Source organism: Mauremys mutica, chromosome 2 (assembly GCF_020497125.1).
Source record: "Mauremys mutica isolate MM-2020 ecotype Southern chromosome 2, ASM2049712v1, whole genome shotgun sequence".
Taxonomy (NCBI): Eukaryota; Metazoa; Chordata; order Testudines; family Geoemydidae; genus Mauremys; species Mauremys mutica.
This window is the reverse complement of record NC_059073.1, coordinates 291,541,525-291,566,358: the sequence shown is the minus strand read 5'-3', so window position 1 is coordinate 291,566,358 and position 24,834 is coordinate 291,541,525. Positions and strand designations below refer to the sequence as shown.

Here is a 24,834-nt window from a genome sequence, read left to right as displayed (position 1 = left end):
TCTGGGTCTTCGGCAGCGGGTCCTTCAGTGCCGCGGAAGACCCGGAGCGAAGACCCAGAGCGCCGCCGGGTGAGTCATCCCTGCCCGGGGCCCTGTCGAAACTATTCGAATTGGGCCCCGCACTTCCTAAAGTCGGCCCTGAGGGGATTATATTGTTCGTATACCAGAATAGTTAAAGCGATACAATTTTTGTGTGTAGATAAGCTCGAAGTTTAAAAATGGATGTCCAAAAACCAAATAAGCCCACTTTGGTTCATGCATTGAACACTGCTGATTTCAGGTTCTGATGGATTGATAAGGAAAGTGAATTTCAAAGAGGAAGAGGCTCTTTACTGATAAAGTTTTATTGCCAGTCTCTGAGTTCTGTTTCTTTTCCATCATAAGAGCATTCCAATTTTATCTGAGGAGACAGAGGTAGTCGCTCAGATAACCAGGTCCCAGACAATTCAGTAAGCTCCTCCCACACTTGAAATGGGTCTGAAAACCAATGGAATTGGTGGAAAAATACTAGCACCCTCTTTGGATTTTATCCAAAATCACAAGTTAGACAGCTGCCTGGAGGTGACAATAGTGTGAATGACTGATTGATTGTTAATGGAGCTTCTAGAAGGCAGTTATGTTAGAATAATTCCATTCACTAACACTCAACTCATTAGAAATTACCTATGAATGACGTAAGATCACTGGAGAAAACTAACTTTTGTGAGTTTGTCAGAAATTTCACTTGCAATCTGACTTGTTCTGAAAAATTACTGCATTACAGTACAAAGTCTTCTACAAAGTGAAAACAAATGGACATAATCTTGGCAATCCAGTATAGTTTTTCTGAAGTCAGAACAGGGAGCTGTGCAAGTGTTGAAATAGTTTAATATATTAAATCCTTTACCTCTAAGAGAAATGGATTAACATTTTGAATGGGTCCTGTCTAGGTCCTAAAAGACATTTTGTTCAAACTTCAAAATTACTGCATAATTGATTCTGTATAGAAGAGACCCAGTTGTGGAATTTAGTGTGGCCATACTATCTCTGACTTCAGCCAAGCTTATCTGTTGTTATTTTTATGATCACTAAAAATTTATGAGTTAAAGGGTTATTGTTTAATACTGTATGCAGAGTGCAGTTATTCCTTTAACTGCTTATCTTTTTATTGCAGGGCAAGACTGAAAATGTGCAGAAAGCTGGTTTTGTCAAAGGCCCAGTGTTCAAAGGTGTTGCTTCTAGCCGCTTTTTGCCCAAAGGCACCAAGACAAAGGTTAACCTTGAGGAACAAGGAAGACAGAAGGTGTCTTTCAGCTTTAGTTTAACAAAGAAAACCTTGCAGAATAGATTTCTGACTGCTCTTGGAAATGAAAAACAAAATGAAACTCAGAACTCCCCAGCTACACCCCTTCCAACTGACTTCGTCCCCAAAATTAAAATGGACCTTGGGGATACCTCTGGTTCAGCAGAAGAATCTTCACCACCAAAACCAAAGGTGGAATTGGGCAAGATCCATTTTAAGAAGCATCTGCTCAATGTAACAGTAAAGCCACTGTCAGCTGCTGTAGCACCACCACCATCGCTAGCAGCTGTAGCACCAGCAGAAATGCCAGCAGCAGCAGAATTGCCATTGACATCACCTCCACCGCTCTCCCAAACAGCATCTCCACCAGCACCAGTGCTAACAGCAGTAGCTTTTCCCCAACCACCTATAGCAGTATCAGTGACAGCAGCACCGCTTCTGCTACCACCTGTAGAATCAGAAGTCCAGACTTCAAAAGAGCTATCAAATGCAATAGCGAAAGAAACTTTAGAACTGGACGTTAAACAGGATTCTGCATCTAACAGTTCCGAAGAACATGTAACTCAAAATGTGTCTGAGCAAATGGAAATAACTTCACAGCAGGAAGATTCCCATATTGGGAAGGAGGAAGAAATTTCAAACAGCTCACAAAGTGTTTCTCTGTGCTCCAAAAAGCAGGGTTCTAAGAGGAAATTTTCTCAGTCTGATGCCACGTTACTGGGTTCTGAATCTGATGAAGATTCTATAAGGACTTCTTCAAGTCAGAGATCACATGAATTAAAAATATCAACAAGTACAGAAAAGGAAAGAGATCCAAAAAAGAGCTCAACTTCTCTCAAAAGTGAAGATTCGGTGAAATCTTCCTCACGATCTAAATCGGACAGAGATGAGAAACATTCTAGCCACCCAAAACCAGAGAGAGACTCTAGGTATATGTCCTCCCGGTCTAGGTCAGACAGGGACAGAAGACGGAGCAGGTCTCATTCTCGTTCTAGGTCTGACAGAGGTTCTAGAACCAGCTCATCCTATTCAAGATCAGAACGCTCTCATTATTATGAATCTGACCGAAGATACCATAGAAGCTCCCCTTACAGAGAGAGGACAAGGTATTCACGTTCTTACACAGATAATAGGACAAGAGAGAGTTCTGATTCAGAAGATGAGTATAGGAGGACCCATTCCAAGTCTAGTGACTCCAGGCGTACGTCATCTCATTCTTCCTCATACAGGGATTCTAGAACTTCTTCCTACTCTAAATCAGACCGGGACAGCAAAACAGAGTCGTCTTATGCTGAAACAGAGAGGAGAGGAAAGTCTTCAAAATCAGATAGAGAATCAAAAAGGACTTCAGAAAGTGAAGTATCAAAAAGATGTTCTCCCCTTAATGAGCTGGGATATCGAAGGGGGTCATCCCATTCTAAACCTGATAGTAATGTGAACTCTTCCCATTATAAGTACACCCCTACAAAGACTTCTGCACCAAAGTCTGATAAGTCTAAAAGTTCTTTCTGTTGTACAGAATCAGTTGAAGAAATCAAACAGCAGTCTAATTCTTTAGATTTAGAGACACCTTGTCTAAAAAGCAATGAGTTGAGAATGACTATTATAAAAAAGTTTGAAAGGGAAAAGACGGTTTCTCCATTCAGTCAATTAAATGATTCACCTACTTTTAAAAAGCTAGATGAGTCAAAAGATGGTTCTCCTAATTTGAAGTCTGAATTTATAGGAAATGATTGCCATGACAGTATTAAGGAACCAGAAAATTTAATAAAGGTAAAACGTGATCAATTAAGAACTTATTGTCCCATAGAACTGAATATAAATGGGTCCCCAGAGGGTAGATCTGATGACTTGGCAACTTTCTGTGTCTCCAAAACAGAGGATGTTGCAATGTCTTCTGATGATAGTCTAGGTAGATCAGAGGTATCACCGCTGATAAAAAGTAATAAATTTTGTGTGTTGCCATCTAATGGATTTCAAAGTGTATATAAATCTAAAGAACAAGATTTGGATGATTCTCATATACAGTCTAATGAATTCAACAGTTCATTTAAAGAAAGAGAGGCTCCAGTTCCTTCAGAGCAAGATGAAGTTATTTCTTCTCCTGTTACGAATGTAGATCATTCTGAAATGTTAGTTAAAAAATTGGATGATCTGGCAACTCCTTGTAACAGAACCAAAGATTCAGACTTTTGCTACATTTCAGATGATACTAGTCCTTCTTTGTATCATTCAGAAGTTGAAATTGAAGCTGAGCCCACTGATATAAAAGTTACTCAAGAAACTTTAATGGACATTCATGTAGAGCCACAAACGGTTACATGTGATTATGAAAACACGGAGGATCAAAATTCAACGAAGTCTGCATGTGAAGATGAACTATATGATATTAGTCCCTCCCATGAGCCGAGCCTGACAGTAGATAGTTTAAGCAGAGATTCTTCCCAAGAAGAATGCTCCCTGGAAATCAAATTAGACAATGAAATTATTACACCACAACCAGAGGAAAACCTTGCTTCCAAATTGGATAGAGCCATGCAGAATGAAAGTGAAGAATGCTTGCAACATTCTGAAACTGAGATGATAATTGAATTAGATGCCCAGCAAATTGGTCCTGATTTAGAAAAAGGAAAACCATCATTTAAAAATGAGCATTCATATTATTTAGAAGTACCAGTAGAAGACTTAGAAAAAGAGAAACCAGCTGAGGAAAGTTCTACCATCTTCACTGAAAAAATCAGGTCTGATGATTTTAAGGACCAGTCTCTGGAAGTCTCAGTTAGCAAGGATGAAGAAAATGAGTCAGTGGTGGTTTCTGCTTTTTCAGAGGCTTTGTTTCCATCTTGTGATGTCATTGTGACTGCAGAAGAAACAGAAACTGTAGTTCAAGCTGCGACGTGTGACAGTAGTGGCAATACTTCTGAATTCATTTCTACTCATAACGATGATTATTCTGATACGGCAGAAAGTGAGAGTGAGCAGGACAGTGAAGAAAGCGATACAGAGGATTCTGATTCTGATGACAGTGTTCCAAGGAACCGTCTTCAGTCAGTTGTGGTGGTTCCTAAGAATTCCACTCTAAGTTTAGAAGAAAGTAGTCCTTGTTCATCTCGGAGCAGCCAAGGTAATACACATTACTCTGATAATTGGGAAGACGATAGGCCAGAGTCCAGCAAACCTTACTATGAAGAAAGATCAGAGAATACAGCAAATAAAAATGGTCCACATATTGAGAACAAGTGTTCTCCTTCTAGGGGAATGGACAGGAGTCCAGCGACGTCTACTGAGCTGAATAGAAAGGAAGCCGAAGATCTCCAGCCTGATATTTCTCAGCCTCAGAGTGATGGAGTTGATAGTACAAGTCAAACAGACCTAACACCAAATTCTAATGGCAAACCAAATCCAGATGAAAGAATATTGAAAGAATTGATGTCCATAGCTAGACCGGTTGGCAGACAGCAAGACGAGCAGCCATTTTGTTTTTCTGAGAGCTTTGAAAGTGCTGAAAATAAATCTAGGCACCAGACAAATTCTTCCAAGCCAGACAGCAGGCAGGGAAAGAGAGGGTTCAGTAATGTATCTGGTACAGGAGAGTTCTCCAAATTGGATGGTTTTCATTCAACAGAGGACTTGGGTAACCTGGGGTGGGACTTCTCTCAACCAGAGAAACCCAGTAGCACATACCAGCAGCCCGACAGCAGCTATGGAATGTACTCGGGTTACGTTTGCCAGCAGGGTTCAGGATCATACAGTGGCTCACAGAATTACTGGCAAGGCAATGGCTATTGGGACCCAAGGTCTGGTAGTAGGCCCTCTGGAATTAATTATGAACGAATACAAGGGCAGGTACCAGATTCCCTAACAGAGGACCACGAAGAGTATGAACAGGATGACAATTGGGATGATGATTGCAAAACTCACTTTCCTAGCCAGGCAAGTAAATTTCATTCTCTCAGTGATAAAGAAAAGGGTTCTGTGCAGGCACATGAGATAAGCAGTAATTCGGCAAAGGAACCAACAGTTGTAAATGAGAAAAAAGAGGAGGCAAAGATTTTGGAAAAAAATGATGTGAAAGAGCGAGGACCACCAAAGAAAAGAAGGCAAGAATTAGAGAGTGACTCTGAGAGCGATGGAGACCCAAGAGAGAGAAAGAAGGTAAAAACAGATGGAGAGGGGGAGCAGTCGGAGTCCTTGCCTCAGGGTTCAGCAGTGGTTCGCCCACTGTGTATCATGGAAGAGTTCAGAGACCCACAACGCTGGAAGGAGTGTGCCAAGCAAGGAAAAATGCCCTGCTACTTTGACCTTATTGAGGAAAATGTGTATTTAACAGAAAGGTAACTAATGGATTTTCACCTGTTTTGCTTCTAATAGTTTACATTTCAGTTTATCATTTGATAGGGCATTTAGAAAGATACAACAATCTTCTCCGAGCAGTAGGAGAGTGATGAGAGAGAGAGAGGGAATATCACATTTCCACCACCTAAGAAAGCTTTTCATAGAGAAGAGGAAGGATTAGCCATGAGGGGTGTGGAGAGAAGGGCAAGATTATCAGATTCACTGGCAGTCCATAGAAACATCTAAGAGCAAAATGTAGCCAAATGGAGGGGTGATAGTCATAAGTGCTTGGAGGAATTTAGCTCCTGCTAGTATTAATTGGCTATGCTGGTTTAATTTTCACATGCAGTGCTTAAAAAAAAAAAAAAAAATTGGTTGTCTTTGCTGTTGAGTAGCCTGATAAGCTGAAGATTGAAAATCATGGGTGCATTTGAGACTGCTCAAGTCCATGCTAGTTAGCATTTATTATTGTCATACATCTCCCATGGCAGTTCGTAAGAATGGTTTTCATTATTTTATCTCCCTTTTTGTTATATACCATTCATCTGAACTTCATGTGAGTATACAGGAGCCTGGAGCATATAGCAGCTTCTCTTCAGGGCTCGACATATCCATTTGCCTGTGGCCCCAGGCAACAGATTTTTTCCCTCAAGACAGGTGAATGGCTATCTTGACTGCAGGAAGAGAGGTTTTGCACTGTCAGTGTGGGTTTTAAATGTTACATATGTAACCACTTGTAAATAAAGAATATAATTTTAACACACCCAGAATTGCAGTCTGAATGTTTAAAAGATGACAGCTAATTGCAAATTATTTTATTTCCTGTTGCATAGGAATATTTGATGTATTTTACTGCATCTTATCACTGAACCATACATTCTGGTTTCCACGCTCTGGGAATGGCTAATAACATGATGCTTCAGAGCCAGACAACCCTTCCCTCTCAGAAATGTACCCACACAATTGTCTAGTGCTGTAAAGGAATGGGTATAAAAGTACTCTGGTGGCCCTCGTGGCAATGAACTTAAATTCTGAATTATTTGATTATAGTTAATTTATGCTATATGAAAACATTAATAATTTTGCCCTTTTGAAATCTAGCTGTGGTATGTAACTCAGCAGGTTTACTGTATGATCTGCGAAATAATACTTAATTTCTTTTGAATTTAATGGCCTGTATTTTTGTCACGTGATTCCTTGTTCTCATACGATTGGATGAGGTAATTAGTACTTTATCATCCTTTTCATAGGTTTGAATACCTCAGCCAAGTTCTGTCCACTTGTTCTCCTTTTTAGGATCTCCCCCCCCCCCCCCAAAAGGCCCCATTTATGACACTATTTACGATTAGCGCCCTACAAGCTGTGTATCTTGCACTGTGATGCGAGAAACACAAATTTGATTCCCGGTCCTGCTCTCTGGTTCTCTAGGCTGCTGAAGGACAGCATGAACCCAGGGCAGAAAGGCTGTTTTGCCCCTAAATACAGGGACAATCTTTCTGAAGACTTCCCCACATATCTCTTCTCCATAAATTGTGGTGACTTAGAATGGTCTCTGCCTATCATTTGTGCCAGCCTAGCTCAGGCTAATTTCTATAAAGATTTTAAGATTTATTCCTTTGAAAATTCTATTCTTACCCTGCACTGAAAAAACTAAGCTAGAGTTTTACCATTACTCAGCGTGTAGCTGCAATGAAATTAAAGTAGGACTGTGTGCATTAAAAAGAAGTGGAGAATACTTAAATTGCATTAACATCTTGGCAGTCTTTTCTGAATATCGCATCTGGTCATGAACTTACCAAAAAATAATGCTCCTGACTGCTCTTACATCGTGTTGATGTAAACTGAATAGTTGAACAGTGATTTCTAAAGGGCAAATCAATTTTAGTCCAGTAGCAAATGATAAAGATTGAGTTAATTTTAGATGGAGTGATTTTTGTCTATATGGGTATGTTATAATGCTGCCTTAACCTCCCCCAGGAAGAAGAACAAATCCCATCGTGATATCAAGCGAATGCAGTGTGAATGTCCGCCTCTTTCCAAAGAAGAGAGAGCTCAAGGGGAGGTAGCTTGTGGTGAAGATTGTCTCAATCGCCTGCTCATGATAGAATGGTAAGTACTCTTTGGTGAGATGTCAAAACTGAGCTCTTTCCCTGGCATCAAGTATCAGAAGACACCAAGTTTGTCTTTGTGTTGCTGTTTGCAGTGACATATATTCATACGTTGGCCTTTCTCTTTGGAGATCAGAATTTAAATCCTAACGTAGGGCTTGTGAATCAGTGCAGTAGTCTCATACTCATCTCTGAGCCTATCACAAAAGCACTGAAGTGTCTGCCCAGGAGGCTAGGCTTGAGGGAGGCAGGAATGGGGGAGGTGTAGCTTTCCAGGCCGCTGCCTTGTTTTTCAGTTTTTTCCTCCGTTGCCTACCTCTCTTCTCTCATTAGGCTCTTATCAGGCTCTTTCCTTCCCCTTTATCTTGAGTCCTCTTGCTCGGAAGAAAGAGGCAGCAGGGCTGAGCCAGCTGCTGCTCCATGTTTTCAGTTGGCAGGAGGCAAAGAACTGGGCAAAAGGAGCTGCACTGACAGCTGACTGGCAATCAGATTTGCTTCTTGATAGGTGGAGACATAATGATTGTTACCAAGTAAGATGGGAGAAGAGGGATGAATGATATGGACCGTGTAGTATCCAAGACCCTGGATCTCTGATCAGTCCAAGCTGTAGAGCAGGGGCAGGCAAACTTTCTGGCCTGAGGGTCACATCAGATTTCGGAAATTGCCAGCCAGGCTTGGCCCGGCCCTGCCCCCTATCCGATTTCCCCCCCGCCCCCCGCTGCTTGTTCCCTGACGTCCCCCTCAGACTCCTGCTCCATCCACCTTCCCCCCTGGTTCCCTGACAGCCCCCCCCCTCCCCTCCCAGGACCCTTGCCCCATCCACCCCCCCGCTCCCTGTCTCCTGACTGCCACCCCGACCCCCTCATCCAACCCCCCCTTCCTGACTTCCCCCCTCCCCCTGCCCCCATTCAATCCCATTCCCCACCTTCTGACTTCCCTGACCCCTATCCACACCGCCGCCCCCTGACCACCACCCCTGCCCTCCATCCAACCCCATCTGCTCCCTGCCCCCTTACCGCACTGCCTGGAGCACCAGCAGCTGGCGGTGCTACAGCCGCGCTGCCCGGCTGGAGCCAGCCACACCAACGCACAGCTCAGAGCACCGGGTCAGACCGGGATCTGCAGCTGCTCTGCCCCAGGAGCTTGCAGCCCCGCCACCCAGAGTATTGCGCTGGTGGCACAGTGAGCTGAGGCTGCAGGGGAGGGACCGGGGGCTAGCCTCCTGGGCCAGGAGGGTCCTGCAGGCTGTAGTTTGCCCACCTCTGCTCTAGAGGCAGGGAAGGGGGCAGTCTCTTAGGAAGAAGCCATATAAAATATACAGGGCAGATGCCAGTATGTTGGTTTAATCACAGTAATGCTGCGGATCTAAAAAAATCTTAGTCTAAATATAAACCGTTCAAAATTGAACATTGCTTGTCAGGCGGTTATACTTCTTTGTAGTGAAATATGTTGGTGGGTTTTGCACTGAATTTATTATTTATTGCTTCATGTCGATTTCCCAGCTATTTCCCAAGCTGCTTCTGTTGTCACTGCCAACCCACTGGGAGTTGATTGTTCTGTTTCCTCTACTTAGTTCTTCCAGGTGCCCAAATGGGGACTACTGTTCCAACAGGCGGTTCCAGAGGAAACAGCATGCAGATGTTGAAGTGATCCTAACTGAGAAAAAAGGCTGGGGACTGAGAGCTGCCAAAGATCTCCCATCGTAAGGCTTTCCTCTTCAGATGACCTTTAATTGAGTTATTTCTCAACAAATAGCTAGATACTCCATTCTTGTCCTCCTTGGCTTCTGTTTCTCCTACTGTTTGTCACATACGCCTTGAAATCTTGTGCTCTCTCTTTGTGACTCTGTTTCCTACTATCTTGCCTCCCCTCTGATCACTATTTTGGCTACTTTGTTGGTTCTTCGTCTTCCCCCTCCTTGTGTGTGTGGGGGGGTCCCCCACAGGAACTGGCTCTTGGTCCTCTCCCCTCTTTCCTTTATAAGCCTATTTCTGAGTAATCCCATCTGCTCACATGCTTTTAACTACCATTTTTACACTGATGATTCAGGGGTCTGACTTTCCATGCTTAACTTGTCTCCCTCTAGCTAATCCCACATTACAGCCTGCTTGACATTTAAACTTAAGGTGGCCAAAACTGAACTCCTGATCTGTCCACTGAAATCCTCTCTATTCCCCTTAATTTTCTGACTGTGACTACACCACCATCCTTGTGGCTGAGGCCAATTACATGGGAGACATCTTTGACTTCTCTCGCTGAACTGATCTGTAAGGCCGCAGTCATATTACATCCTTCATATCTCCCCTCCACACCCAGCTCTGCTGTAATGCTTTTGAGAAATCAGCCATTTAATGATGGCAGATGGGGATATTGCTGGTGCTCATTTGTTGTAAACGTACATTTATTTTGACTATATCCCTCTCTCCCCTCTCCCCACCCCAACACACACACACACACACACACACACACACACACACACACACCTTGTTATTTCTTTAAGTTTGGAAGCTCTGTGGGGCAAAGGCCATGGATTCATGTGTTTGTACAGTGCCTAGTGCAAAAGGGCTCCAGTCCTTATCAGGGCCTACAGGCATGATTGTAATACAAATCTATTATAATAGTGCCAAGAGACCCCCGATTAGTATTGGAGCCACGTTGTATCAGATGCTGTACAGAGTTACAGGCCCTGCCCTGAAGAGCTTGCATTCACAGGCATAACAGCTGGGTGTAACAAAGTATGATACTCGGAAGAAAGACAAGGAGAAGAGTAATGGGAGGAATATACTTTTATATAAGTGAAATGTGCAAGGTGGTTTCAGGCCAGTTAAATTTTCTTAAAATATATCTGAGATGTCCCTACTGGCCCTCTACCGACTTAGGAGTTGGCTGTTTCCCACAAGGAGTTTGGGGAGGGTACTGACGTGAGGACAGGATAGTGTCTGCGTAGACCAGTTTAGGGCAGGTACTCCATGCAAAAGAGGCAGTTTGGAAGAAGTTGCAAGGGTACTTATGGGGGAAGCAGACAAAATGGTCTGTGAAGGAGGCAGGGGGAGACTTCATTAGAGACAAAAGTGGAGAAGTAGGGAGAGGCTAAGTTGTGATGGCCTTAAAGGTAAATTCTGTGCTTAAATACTTGGATACATTTTCCTGACTGCTTATTTGGTTTAAACAGCATCATTTCCCCCCCCCCCCCTCTAAATATATTTCATATCCTTTCAGAATCTAAAGAGAAAATTCAAGTGTTTCTCTATAGAATGTGGTAGTTAGATTTTCTCCCGCAAAACCTTTTGTAGTTGCACACTCTGAAGAACCAATGTTGTGCATTGGCAATTGCATCACGCTCTGAAATTTGCTATTCAAAAGTCCGTGAAAGGGAGCCAGTAAGTCTGTTTTGTCTCAAGTGCATGTGACTATGGGAAGTTTTAGATGACTGTGTCTTGTATTTTGCTATGCAACAATCTTCTGGTGTCTTGGAGTTTTTAGTATGTTCCCTTGGAAACTCTGGTTCTTTGCTAGTTTTTAACAAGAGGGCACATTTGGTCTTGTAGCAGCTAGAAATATTGCTGTCCTCTCAATTATATGAGCTTTTGCATGAGGAAGATGGAGGGAGAGTTTTAATGTGAAGCAGTCCTTCACAAATGAAGCACAATAGTGCTTAAAATGTAGCGAAAGCTCAGCAGCATATTTAAAGCAATATGTTGAACTGGTGACCTCTGTACTAAAAGTCCATGTGAAAGGTAAATAACCAGTCTTTCAAAGCTCTGGCTATCTTATGTATTGATTATTGAGAGTAGTCACAATCTACTCCCCACTTGTACAAAGCTCTGATAAGGATGAGCTTGAGAGGTGTGACAGTGGCTAGCAAATCAGTTGCAAGGTTGCAGTGTGATATAGCATCAAAAATAATTTTGATTGATTCTGGCCTGGGTATGCAAAGGCATCACAGTTTAGACCCCCACAGCTGTCCCAGAGGTGAGTCTCTCTACATCTTTGGGAATAGTGCATTTGGTACTGGGCTCCTCCATATCAGAGAATGGATGTAAATTGGGGAGGAGTTCAGAGAGGAGCAGCAAAATATTGAGGAGACAGGACTGACTTGGGAGGAAAAATGTAAAGAAGAAAGTCTGTATAGTTTGGCACGGTAACGCTGAAGGTGAAAGGGACGTAATCCCAGGAGCTGGGTTGGCTCAGCCTGGTTTGCAGCAGTTTTTACAGCAGGCACTCTTTTAGCGCAGTGCTGCTGTTTGTCTCCTCACTGTGCTCCCATGCCCTGATGGTAGCACCGCAGCCACATCCTAGAGTCAATGATGCTGAGTTCAGAGTTGTGCTGAAGCATAAAAGCCCAACAGAAAGTGCAGTCAGGACTGTAGAAGGTAAAAGAGCCAGCTGGAGCAATAGAGGGTCCATCTGAAAACTGCTACCAACTTCCCAGGGGGCTGAGTTCTGCCTCATTGCACCCACCCCATGACAGAGGCAAGGAAAAACCCAGCTACTTCATGAGAGAATCATGTGATGGGGTCTAGGTGATCTCAGTTGTGGAATACAGGAGTTGGGGCTTTCTGAGGTACCAGGGCCTGGTTTGTTGGATAAACGGGGCAGAGGAGATGGAATAGAGGAGCCTGACTTATGAACACAGGCTCTTAGAAGAGATGGGTAACAGACGTGGGTTGAGATATGGATGGTCTAGACTACAGATTACAGGAGTTCAGGGAAAATGGGGTGCTTAGGGTCCATGCTTTGGTGTAGCAAGTGAGGAATGTTCAGTTCAAGTGGAGCTCAAGAGGGTACCGTCACTTCCTCTTCCTGATCTATCCTTTGATGTTTGCAGGCTATGAAACTCTAGGGAGTGAAAGGAATTTTTTAGGATGTGATGAGAAAGTGTAACAGGGATTAGTGGGATGACATTAAGAAAAGGAAAATTAAGGGAAATATCAGGAAAAAATTCTCGACAGTGCAACCTACTAGCCAGAGAGGTGTGGAAAGCCTGAAGCATTTCAAGCCAGATTGGATAAAGGTTGTAGTTAAGGTTAAAGCCAGTTTTCTGCTTGAAACTTGACTTTTCCAAGTGCTCTAAAATCTACACAGTTACTCAGATTGACTTGAAATTTGATGTGCCTCATGAGGGGCACCAGGTTCTCTTACTGATCCAAATTTGGAGACCATTTTGGAGATCAAGGCATTCCAGTCCCCCCCCAACCTCCCAAAATTCCAGCTTTCTTAAAGTGGAGAGAATCTGGCAACCTTTTTTGCTTACAGATTGAGATCAAACCAAGGCTTACATCATTGCACCAGGGTCTCCAACACTCGAGGGTTGCCCCAATAGAGTGCCTAGGGTTTGAGGGAAATCAAATTAAAACGTTAGTTGAAAAAGAGTTTGCTTCTCTTTTTCAGCTTGTTGCAAGACTCACGACTTGTGCTTATTCTCACTCCTAATAGACTACACAGAGCAGGCCCAGACAGAGGCGTTAACAGGATTGTTAGCCTTCAAAATTTCACACTGGCGGGCTAGCTCAAGAGAATAAGCAGTCCTTTGAATCTGACCCATCTAGTGCCTGTTTGAGTCCCACTTTGATCAGAAATCTGGAAAAGATTGGGAAGCATATTGCTAAAATCTTTCTCTGCCAGGGCTTTTTATTTTGTGAAAATGTAATCAAAGTGTTTTTTTTGGGGGATGGGACAAAAAACTCCACACTAGCCATAGGGAGAGGCATTTTAGGAGCTGGAGGGTGTCCTACCCCTCTGCAGGGGCCTGAGCCCCTGTCCCGGCCCACTGTGTGTTCTGGGATCTGAGGGACCCTGTTCCACTTGGGGTGTCTGAACCCATCTCCCTGCCCCTCCATGTGGGCTGGGATCAGGAGTAGTGGGAGTGGTGAAGGTAATGCATATTTAAATATCTGAAATCCAGGAAATGAATAGGTCAGATACATATCATTAGAATGTGTGGAGTTGGGGCTTGGTTTGGAGGAGGGATGGACTGGGTGGACCTGGGGCATGGCTGAGGAAGCCTGGCTGAAGCAGCAGCAGGAGTCCCAGGCTGGAGGTGGGCAGTGGGAGTGAGGACCCAGCTGAGTGTACAGCTCGGGCTACATAACCAAGATAGCGTGTGGCCCTCCAGTAAGCTGCTGCGTCTGATACATACATGCAGCAGCATAGGACAGGAGACAGCAAAGAGAAACTTCTTACATATTATTGGCTTTTACAGTGCCAGCAAATGGCTTAATGGGATGGGAAGGGATAGCTGGAAATGTTGGGAGGGCTACGTGTTGTGGGGAGTGATGGGGCAGGAGGTAGTGGAGAGGCACCATTCTTCTCTCATGCTTAAAGTTACAGTAACAATCATGTAATAAAACTGTCAAGGTTTTGGGACATAGACCATGGAGGAGATTTCTCTTACAGGCCCCGTCAGCAGCCACATGCTGCAAACATTTCAAAGCACGGCCGTTATCACCGTTCTACTACAACAAAAGGTAGAGGAGTGGGGAGGGTCATTGTGGAATCATGTAGCAATTGTGTGGTCTAGTGGCAAGACCTCTGGACTGAGACTATTCCTAGGCGTGCCACTGGCCTGCTGGGTGACCTGGGGCATGTCACTTTGCCTCTCTGCACTCAGATTCCCATCTGTAAAATGGAGGTAATGATCTACATTTCTTTGAGATTTACTGGTAAAAAAAAAGGCCTGTATAAAATCTAGGTCTTTTGATTATTACCTATTCATAGTAGCATGTCCGCTGCAAACCTTGGCACGAACTATAACTGCTTACATGACCACTAACTCCTACCAAAAAAAAATTCTCTTTTCAACAAAGCCAGGAAATTAAATGGGAAAAAACTTTTAACGCAAAGTTAAAGTTGCCTGGTGATAGCTTATGCCCTTCCAGAACATTGAGTTCAGAAAACACAACGCTTACACAATTGTAACTCTGTCCTCTTTGAGCAACAACAACCCTAACGCACACACTGCCACTCAGCCTTTTCACTGTACTGGACAGGCACTGCCTGCACGTGCTCTATGCTCAAACACAACCTATTCCCCCTGTCAGAATACCACACTCTGTGAAATTTTACAACCACTTCATACTCTTTTACAACCCCTGCACACTTGTACAGAATGCCTCCTTTCTTCTACCTACCCATCATTAAATCCACAGACTGCTCTCATATTCTACCTCGCTACTGACAATACCCATGGCAAGAAGTCCCCAGTGCCCTGCAACTGACACATTTACAATTCTGTATTGAAATGATGCAGACTGGAACCTCAAGGTATTTATGTATCTCTTTCCTCTGATACCACACATGGCGGGAAGGGGAGGCTCAGAACAGATCTCCTCAGATCACAATCACAGCTCTTTCAAGCTGCTCCAAATTTTTCCTCCACCATTCAGTACAGCTTCACCTAACACAGTGAATACAGCTTGAGTGAATGCAGATAATTCCCAGTAGCTATTACCAGCTCCAGTGGGGCAGAGTTGTGGTTGCATGGGCATTTACCTTAACTCTGTATATCAGAAGTTTTAGCATTGCAGAATTTGATGCTCTGGAAAGGCTCAGGCTATCACCAAGCAATCATAATGCTGTGCTAATGAAGTTTTTTTTGCCACTTAATGTACTCTATGGCATGATCCTGTGATGACTCTGAGGGAGATGGAGCAGATGACCTAATAAGTCTCTTCCTTCTCTAATTTTGGGTTCATCTTTTCCTAAAAATACAAAGGATGCTTAGTCCCCTCTTCATCCCTGCCCACAACGTCAACGAGGTACAAAATGAGGCCATCACAGACAGCTTTTCATGGTTTTTTTCCCAAATCTGACAATGCACATTCTGCTGAAACTCCTTATAGTCTTCATATCAAAGAACTTCCTCAGTAAAATATAATACGTTTATATGATAGACTCAACTTAGCAAGGAACTTGTATTTTTCTCTGAAGTGCCTTTCATGTTGCTTTGTAAATAACTGTGATAACGTTACTTTAAAAAAAAATCCTAATTGCCCAAGGTATAATGCACTTAAAACTGTTTTGTTTCAATACAAAAATCTAAGCCATATTGACAGCTCTAACAGCCAATTCTGTGAGTGTGTCTCAACAACAATAGCTTTCATCTTTGGTATTTAACTTGGTTTGCTCCTAAGCAGATAATGATGCTTTTCCTCTTGGGGTCTTGCAGTAACACGTTTGTGCTGGAATATTGTGGAGAAGTGCTGGATCACAAAGAGTTCAAAGCCCGAGTGAAAGAGTATGCCCGAAGTAAGAACATTCACTACTACTTCATGGCACTGAAAAATGATGAGGTGAGTGGCAGTGTATACACACTTGTAGGAGGGAATATCGTGTGTGTGTGTGTGTGTACAGCTCTAGGTAAATACAATTTTACTTAAATGTGGCATGCACAAATAGCAGGTTTTTTCCTCAAAGTCCCAAATCCCTGTTTTTCATTTAAGCCCTTTTACCTGACAGGAGCTATACCAAACAGTGTTAATGGCTACTTATAGCTAATTTAAGCTATTGATATACCAGTAGTTCTTCTTTTGTTGTCTTCTGTAAATCGCTGCTCTTGGAGTTAAATCCCTAACTGGATCTGGAATAGTTACAAGCCTAAGCAAGATTCATGGGCCCTAAGGCTCTGAGGGGACCATGTCTGTAAAAATACATTTGAATATTTTCCTTTTCCACGTAAGCAATTTCTGTAGTTGGCCATGGGGTTATGTGGTCACGAATTTGGGGGCAGAGGGTGCAGTAGAATAGTGTGCCCATTCGTGAATGGGTGGGCAACGTGGTACATGAGATAATCTTTGTATTAAAACATGATCTATGTGACAAAAACATTTCAGATCTCCTGGTGTGGACATTGCTGGGGGCTGCATGGGTGGGGAATAATTGTTAAGATTTAAAATATAATAATAACCCTAGAACCAAGGAGAAATATGATGCATACTGTCTTAATACTATGGATAACAATGTAAATCAAATAAGTGTCTTGTTTTCTCATACACAATTTTTATTACGAAACCTTTTTTCTCCAAAGCTATTATGGTTAATGCACGAAACAGGAAAGAATTATTAAAATTCTTATTGAAGTTTTCACCTTCACCTTGCTACATACGCATGCTGACTTTTGCTTCTGCCATAGCACAGAGGAGAGGAAGAGAGTGTTTTTTGCTATAATTACTTTTCACTTTCAGATAATAGATGCAACCCAGAAAGGAAACTGCTCCCGTTTCATGAACCACAGCTGTGAACCAAACTGTGAAACACAAAAGGTGAGCTTCAAAGAAAACCTACTGCTGCTTTGTTTTCAGTTTTGTTTCCGAGTTTTAACATACTCAGTAGAAAATTCATTTGCCATTGACCTTTGCGCCTCTATCATTCAATCACTGCTATTCAAAAGTAAATATATACCTTGGAAACTGGCTAATGCAGACACTTCAGTTTGGAATTTTAAGATCCTTCCGAGATGTTTTCTGCCTCTTGGAGGGTTAGCAATGTCACTTGCCAGAGTTCCTTCATTTAATATAGAAACTGGGGGTCAAGCCTGGATCTTGTAATAATCAATATTGTCATCTATTTTTTTCCTGCTGTAGTGGACTGTGAATGGACAGCTAAGGGTTGGCTTTTTCACCACCAAACTAGTTCCATCAGGCTCAGAGCTAACATTCGACTACCAGTTCCAGAGATATGGGTAGGTATTTTCTCTGTTTGTCTGCTTCAGTGTTATGAGTGGGTCTCCCTGAGTGCTCATACAACTAAGAAATTGTGCTGCAAAACTGACCAGTGAAAAGACATCCAAATGTATGTGAACAGTAGAAATCAAATTGGAGGTTAGGGATGAAAAAGGTAATAGGATAATCTAGTCAATGTCCAGTCTAATGTAGGTTTATTCCTGTAGATTTTGTAGTATTTCTTTCAATCTGCCTTTAAATGTCCCAAGTCCGGGGGCTTCCCCCATTTCCCTTGGGATACTATCCCACTGTCTGTAATATGGGAGTTTTCCAGATAATGATTTTATATACTCCTTTTCCTAATTTCATCCCCTTGCTAGCTATCCTAGCTGCACCCCTGTTTTACATAACTCCTGTTTTCCACTTCTGCACCCTTAGTATTTTACAGCTTTGCAAATATTTGTAGACAAATACCATGTTCCTCCTCCCCTTACACACACACACTCCCCCTCACTCACACTCACTATCTCCCTCCTCCCCCGATGCTTAGACAAGCTACAGCATACCTATTTAACTCTGTCTTTCCTTGTAGATCGGTTACTTTATCATAGTTGTTACTTTTATCTGAAAGTCCTCTAACTTGGAAAGCTAGATGTACTATTCCAGTTCTCACCCTAGGTTTACAGCGAGATGCTTTTTTCTCTCTGCTTCATACTGTGATGTCTCTGCATTCTGCTGTGTGTTCTGTCTGATACATGAATGAGGCACTCTCTAACTTAAACAGAGTTGAATTGTAGAGAAATTTATACTCAGTGAAAATTCCTACTAATACCATCTTGCCATTTGTTTTAATGAATAGTCCACTCCTACAGACACCATTCCATGTCAGAAGATACTGTATATTTAGAATTTGAGGGCTGGAAATAATTTAGTTTGTCTTTAAAATAAATAAATAAATAAATAAAAAACCCACCTGTTCCAAAATGTCAATTATTCTCACATGGTCACCCATTCCAAGTAGTAACCAAGCTCAAACCTTGCCAGACCATCTGTGGCCTGTCCACCTACGAGGAGAGTCAGTCTTCAAGCATTCCTATTGATTTCCACTTTTGTTCTAACATACTGTAACTCCCACGATGCATCTGTACATCGAATTAGTATTTGTTTAATGTACCACTAACTTAATTTTATAAACTGCTGTCCCAGATGAAAATATAGGAGAGTTACTGTGGTAGGAAAATGTTAAGCATTAAGTATGCAAACTATTATGAAGACACATGAAGTGTTAGTTTTTATTCTGGACAAATAGTTACAGCCTGGGTTGAGTCCTCGCAATGGACAGTCACCATTCTGCTGTCCTATACCCAACCTGGATCTCACATGCCCACAAGCCTACTGGGTCTGGGCAGCATCCAGACACTGTTTGTAGCTGTGATCTCTGTCTCACTCCCAGAGTGCAGACTCCCTGACTAGCACCCTTCTGTGGTACAGTGGATCCTGCAGTCCTGCTGCCCTAGGCCCCAAGACCAGCGATGAACCCCTCAGATCTCCTCAGAGGTCTATGCATGCTATCACCATAGGCCACCCTCATGGGTACTCTGGTGTGTAGTTTAACTCTTCAGGGACATGTGGCAGATAATGTACTGAGGCTTTGCAATGGAACCTTTTAAACATATATACATTTCACTTAGAGTCAGCACAGGAGGTTTACAGATGTATGTACAAATGGCAATACACTTCCCCACTCCTCTGAGACTATGCTCACCCCTTCTGTGTGTCCTTAGGCCCAGTGTGTGTGAGGTGGGGCTCTTCCTCATGCAGGCCTTCTGCTTCCTGGTGATGTTCCCCAGTGGGGGAGAGGATCTGGGTTAGACCCTGCCCTTAACTAAAGTTGGTCTCTTCTGTCAGGTGATTCACTGGCTGGCTTCAAAGCCCTAATCATGTGGCTAAATTCCCAGCCCGCCTGCCCCTCCTATTCCCTCCCTCCCCCAACCAGCTTCCCTGAGGTCCTCCTTTTTAGCAAACCCATTGTTCTAATAGGGGAGTGTTATTCAAAGTTGGTAGCCCCTTGATGTGCCTCATATTCAGGCACCAGGCTCCATAACATGAGTGATGATGCAGTCCAACATGACTGTTACAGTACATGGTGAAGGACATAAACAAGTTCACACTCAAAATAGAAGCTGAAATACAACATGATTTTCACAAAATCAGACTGGGGACCCAGACAACCCCTCGAATTGTCACTGTTATCTGCAATTTGAAGTTTTAAATTGGTCATTTTTAAGTTCTGTAAATACCAAAAATCTGAACGTGTGAATTGATGAAGAAAGCTTTTTTCTCCTGCCCCCTTTTGGTGAGACCAAGCATGAGACTTTTACTCTGAAGAGGACTTACTGAGAAAGTTTTGTGACGTGGGTTTTAGAATTGTTCTGCCATGACAGCCTTAACTGTGTAGTGTCTCAGCCATAATGATAAAACTCTTGTTTATATTGGGGCTTGCAGGCACTGCTTAGTCAGTGATCAGGCTCCAGTTGTGTTAAGCAGTGTACAAAGGAGTGAAACAAAGACAGGCCCTGAGGAGCAGGTTGAAAAACAGAAGCACTATAGTTAGCGAAAAACAGCTAGGAAAATGAATGAACTCTTGCTTTCTGTCTGTTAGATCTTGACGCAGCCTGGAGTTGAGTTTCCATAAGTGTTTGCCCAACTTCTTGTTAAGGAGATATGGGAATACGCTAGCCATAAAGAAACTGCAGAGGTTTGTTTTGAGTTTGGGAGAGATTGCATTAGCCAGAACTGAAAAGACCTGCCACATAGTGGTTTATAACCTTATAGACTGCTTTCTTGTGCAGAAGGGAAATGGTGTGAAACATTCTGTTTAGAAACCATTTGGTTTATATGTTCGATGTAGCAGCTCTTAATTTTTTAGAACAAAATGGAGGAGAAAAAAATACAAAGAATCACGACAAACAGAATTGTCTTAAGAAGGTTTGTTCAGAATTTTCTAATAGCTCTTCAGTAGCCATTTGAAATAACAGCTTAATAGAAAGAAGAAAGGATAAGGAGTGATTATACAACACTGTAATTGTTCATCCAGGACAGTAAAATTAAAATGCATTTAGTATTTAGGAAAACAACCCTGCTGTGAATGCCATCAGTCTCTTACTAACCTCTGCCAACTAACTTCACGTGTCACTCATACCCCTTGAACAGCAAAGAGGCTCAGAAATGCTTCTGTGGCTCAACTAACTGCCGGGGTTACCTGGGAGGAGAGAACAGGGTCAGCATCAGAGCAGCAGGAGGAAAAATGAAAAAGGAACGCTCTCGTAAGAAAGACTCGGTGAGTGTGACTCTTCCTTGTTTGCTTTGTACAATCTACTTTCCATAAAGGGTGACCCAAGGAGGTGATCTTTCTTATCGAAGTCTCAAAAGGCAGCCTTAAGAAGGGGACAGATCTCTTCTGGGATCAAAAAAGTTTAGTGTGACCTAAAGATTTCATCAGAATATTGCCAACCGCAAACATATTTTACACACCTGTAAAAACGCAAGCAAACGCAGCACACTTAAGGCCAGCTTAGGATAGAATGGTTTATTAATATATAATGCATGCTCATGTGACTTCTTTGCAAGCTCCCTTGCTTCTAGGCCAAGGCGATTGCAAATTCAGATCTCTCACTACAGCTTCAGGGCTCACCCACTGCAGGAAATATCTGCACTGGTTTAAGTGCAATCCTTTGGTTGAGATGTTGAACCAGTGCAGCTGTTTCTTGCTGTCGGTGAGCCCTGAAGGTGTGGTGTTAGATTTGAACTTGCATTCACCTTGGCTTAAAGGCCAATGTGAATATGTATTATATCTGCTTTGACATCAGTTTTAATTGTTGTATTTGCTGCTCCATGTGATCCATTTCATTTAAACAGAACTAGAGCCTTTCCTAGCTTTCTTCCATCAGGCCTTCTACCATTTCCTCCAAATAACTTTGATCAAGGTATTTATCTGAATTCAATCCTTTGATTGGATTGTAGTGGGGAACTTGCAGTGACAATGACAAGCCCCACAGGAAACTCTCATGAGAAGCACAATTTAGAGAGAGAACGAACGAAAAAGAAAAAATAAAAGCTTTACCTCCCGATTACAAGTTTCCTTTAAGAAACTGGAAGGATCCTTTTCACTGTCTGTAAAATGTAGCTGTTTTTTGGCTTATGGGAATGCTAATTACCCTCCTTGAAAACTGCTTTTACGTGTATGTACCCTTTTGGAGGGGGACTGCCTTCTGAAGCTAGCAGCCTCATTTTGATTGACCGTATCTCTGTTTGGGTGGTTGGGGAATTAAACTTCTTAAAATTGACCTCTTATATTTTTACATTTTCCCAGAAAAGCGTTTTCCTACTTGTCTTCCTAAAAATAGGTTATAAATTACATTTGAATGATGTGCTTCTCTCCAGCAAACTTCATTTTTAGGTATTCACAGGATGTTGCGATTCTCTGCATTAAATAAGATATTGTTAAAAGTGAAAGTTCTTTGATCTTGAGAACAGATATCCAGATCTTTGCATCCTTGGATCAGAGAATGCAATCACATTGATTTAAGACAAGACCACTCTCTTCCTAGGTTTCAAATTTCCTTGAGGGCTTTCCATTAGGGGCATAGCTGCCTTTAGTACAGAGCAAGCCAAGGCTTCCATATTCTACCTGCTTAAGAAGACTGCCTGGTCAAATCCTTCACTTCATTATCATTTATAAAGTAGAGTTAAAATATTAATTATTGTCACATTAGATCATGAATATTTGTCCCAGGTAATTTTTTTTTTGTTCATACAAACTTTAGAGTGAACATTTGCTTATTACTGCCCCAGTGTACATCTTGTATACAGAGAAACTTCTGTTTTATGGGGACATAAATTGAAGCAGCCCTAGCCATGTTTCAAATAGCGTCTCCTGTTTTCATATATGAAAAGGTAAATTTGAAACCAGAATATCTTGCTAAATAATGCAGCCAGAGTTTCCTTTGCAGAGCATTCCACACATGTTAAATGCACACAACTAAGGACATAGGTGATGCATATGGTTGGAATGTGTGGCACAAGCTAAAGCTTCAGGTCTAGATGGAAGATGCTATGTTGCACGCATTTTTGCTCCCAAGAACGCAATCAGATTTTCTCCCCTACCCCCCCAAGCCCTGCCTATTTTACTGGTCTAAACCTCTAACTTGAGAGAAAAGCACAGCGTGTGAAATATTTACATATTATATTCAAAGTCTTTATTCAAGGAATGACTGAAAGAATCAGAGGAGAACTATGGGGTGGCAAATAAAAAAAAACAAAACCTACAAGTGAAATCAAGTATACCTAAAACTAGATTTTCTTCCCTTTCAGTATATGAGATTTGGTCATGGAGAGACTTCTTATGGAACCTCAGAGCCAGAGAATAAATTCTCTTAACAGCTGATTGAGTGGTACCTTGTGAGTCTGATGGGGTGTTTTGTGAGTTGTATAATCATTTTCCTTTGATGTGGTAGGTGGATGGGGAGTTGGAAGCGCTGTTGGAGAATGGAGAGGGGCTTTCAGATAAGAACCAAGTTCTCAGTTTATCCCGGTTGATGGTTCGGATTGAGACTTTGGAGCAGAAACTCACCTGCCTCAAACTCATACAGGTGAGGAGATCCCAACCTGATTGAAGGAGAAGGGAAGTAAAATTATGTGAAGTATTCTTATTTTAAATAATGTGTTTAAAGGCTAGTGAGGAAGAGGGAGAAAATGGAAAACAGGTTTTACGGTTGTGCCAATACAGAAACTGGAGGGAAGAGCTACTCTATTTAGTGTGGCAAAGGGGTAAGTTTGCAGCCATACTCAAAGAATTTGTAGACCCTTTGTAGCTCCAACCTTTAGCCAGAGTGTTTTGCCTTTTGGAGGACTAGAAAGGTGACATGCACAGTCCTTTCTAGATGTTAACTTCAAAAGGTCATTTTGACAATATCATCCAAAAGCAGTGATTCGCTTTGCTGAGATGAGAATGATGATTACCAATATACTAAGATGTCTGATAAAATAAAATTTAAAAGGAAATGAATGTAGAGGGGGTAACCTGGACATCTTAGAATGAATTTATTTACAATTCTCTTCTAAAGCCATCCTGAATTTTTGTGTCTCTGACTTAGTGGAAAAGATTATTAGTTACTGCCAATTATCTGCTCACTCTAACCTCCTGTTAAGTTTTTATGCTGTAATACCAGCTGGCTACCAGGGAGACTTATTTACTTTCTGCATGCACTATTGCACTAAAAACAGCTGTTCCTGTTCACTTTAAAGTTACTGTAGACTTTTGGTGATGCTGTTAGATATTGGCACATGTCTAGGCTCGGCTCCCTGCATTGTATGCATTTTTAGTAGCGTTGCGTGTACGTAGTTCAGTATCAGAGGGGTAGCCGTGTTAGTCTGGTTCTGTAGAAGCAGCAAAGAGTCCTGTGGCACCTTATACTACGTCTGTTAGTCTATAAGGTGCCACAGGACTCTTTGCTGGTAGTTCAGTAGTTAACAATGTCAGAATGTAGAAATTAGGTTTTAGTCTCTGAGGAAGTTGCCGACTGTTTCCATGGATTCTCCATAACTGTCTCATCTAGAACACACACTCGCAAGCCTGCCTGAAGTCCTTCCTGGAATGTCATGGCTTGTCTCTCCTCTGGATCTGGATGGCTGAGCTGGGTGATGGACGAGGAAACACTGTGAACAACCTGAAGCTCCAGCTAGAGGTCAGTAATTGTCTCAGGATCTCCAGGTCACTCTATTCGTACATGAAGCTTTCAAAGCAGCTGTAGTAATTGCTGAGAAGAGGGAACATGTATGAATAAAAATATGATGCATTGATTCCAAAGCCAGAAGGGACCATTGTGGCCATCTAATCTGACCTCGTGCATAACACAGGCCAGAGAACTGCCCCAAAAAATTCCTAGAGCAGATCTTTTAGAAAAACTTCAAATCTTGATTTAAAAATTGTCAGTGAAAGAGAATCCACCACGACCTTTGGTAAGTTGTTCCAATGGTTAGTTACTCTCACTGGTAAAAATGTGTATGGCTTATTTCTAGGCTGAATTTGTAATATCTTTCTCTGCTAGATTGAAGAGCCTTTTATTAAATATTTGTTCCCCTTGAAAATACTTGGTCACCCCTTAACCTTCTCTTTGTGAAGCTGAATGAGCTCCTTGGGTCTGTCACTATAAGACAGGTTTTCTAATCCTTTAATCATTCTTGTTGCTCTTCTCTGAACCCTCTCCAATTTGTCCACCTCCTTCTTGAGTTAGTGTTTAAAAGTAGGTTTCATTTTGAAGTCCACAGACAGTGAAGTTCAATACATAAAGTGTTAATGAAAGTCATATATGGTACTTTACCTTGACATGAAGTTCAGATAAACCCATAACTTTTTTCTTTAAGTACATTAGTTCATATACAGAAAGCT

At 42.2% G+C, this 24,834-nt stretch overlaps 1 protein-coding gene across 5 annotated transcripts in view; it reads left to right on the top strand.

Annotated features, from left to right (window-relative positions):
* SETD2 (SET domain containing 2, histone lysine methyltransferase) overlaps positions 1–24,834 on the top strand; it is a 145,056-nt gene that overhangs the window by 35,320 nt on the left and 84,902 nt on the right. For all 5 annotated transcript variants that reach the window (XM_045003713.1, XM_045003714.1, XM_045003716.1 and 2 more), the window contains 9 exons: positions 1,154–5,616; positions 7,595–7,726; positions 9,299–9,427; positions 15,893–16,016; positions 16,908–16,985; positions 17,307–17,404; positions 20,598–20,724; positions 22,901–23,035; positions 24,002–24,130. In XM_045003713.1, coding sequence (XP_044859648.1) covers positions 1,154–5,616; positions 7,595–7,726; positions 9,299–9,427; positions 15,893–16,016; positions 16,908–16,985; positions 17,307–17,404; positions 20,598–20,724; positions 22,901–23,035; positions 24,002–24,130 — 5,415 coding nt within the window. The remainder of the gene's footprint in view (positions 1–1,153; positions 5,617–7,594; positions 7,727–9,298; positions 9,428–15,892; positions 16,017–16,907; positions 16,986–17,306; positions 17,405–20,597; positions 20,725–22,900; positions 23,036–24,001; positions 24,131–24,834) is intronic.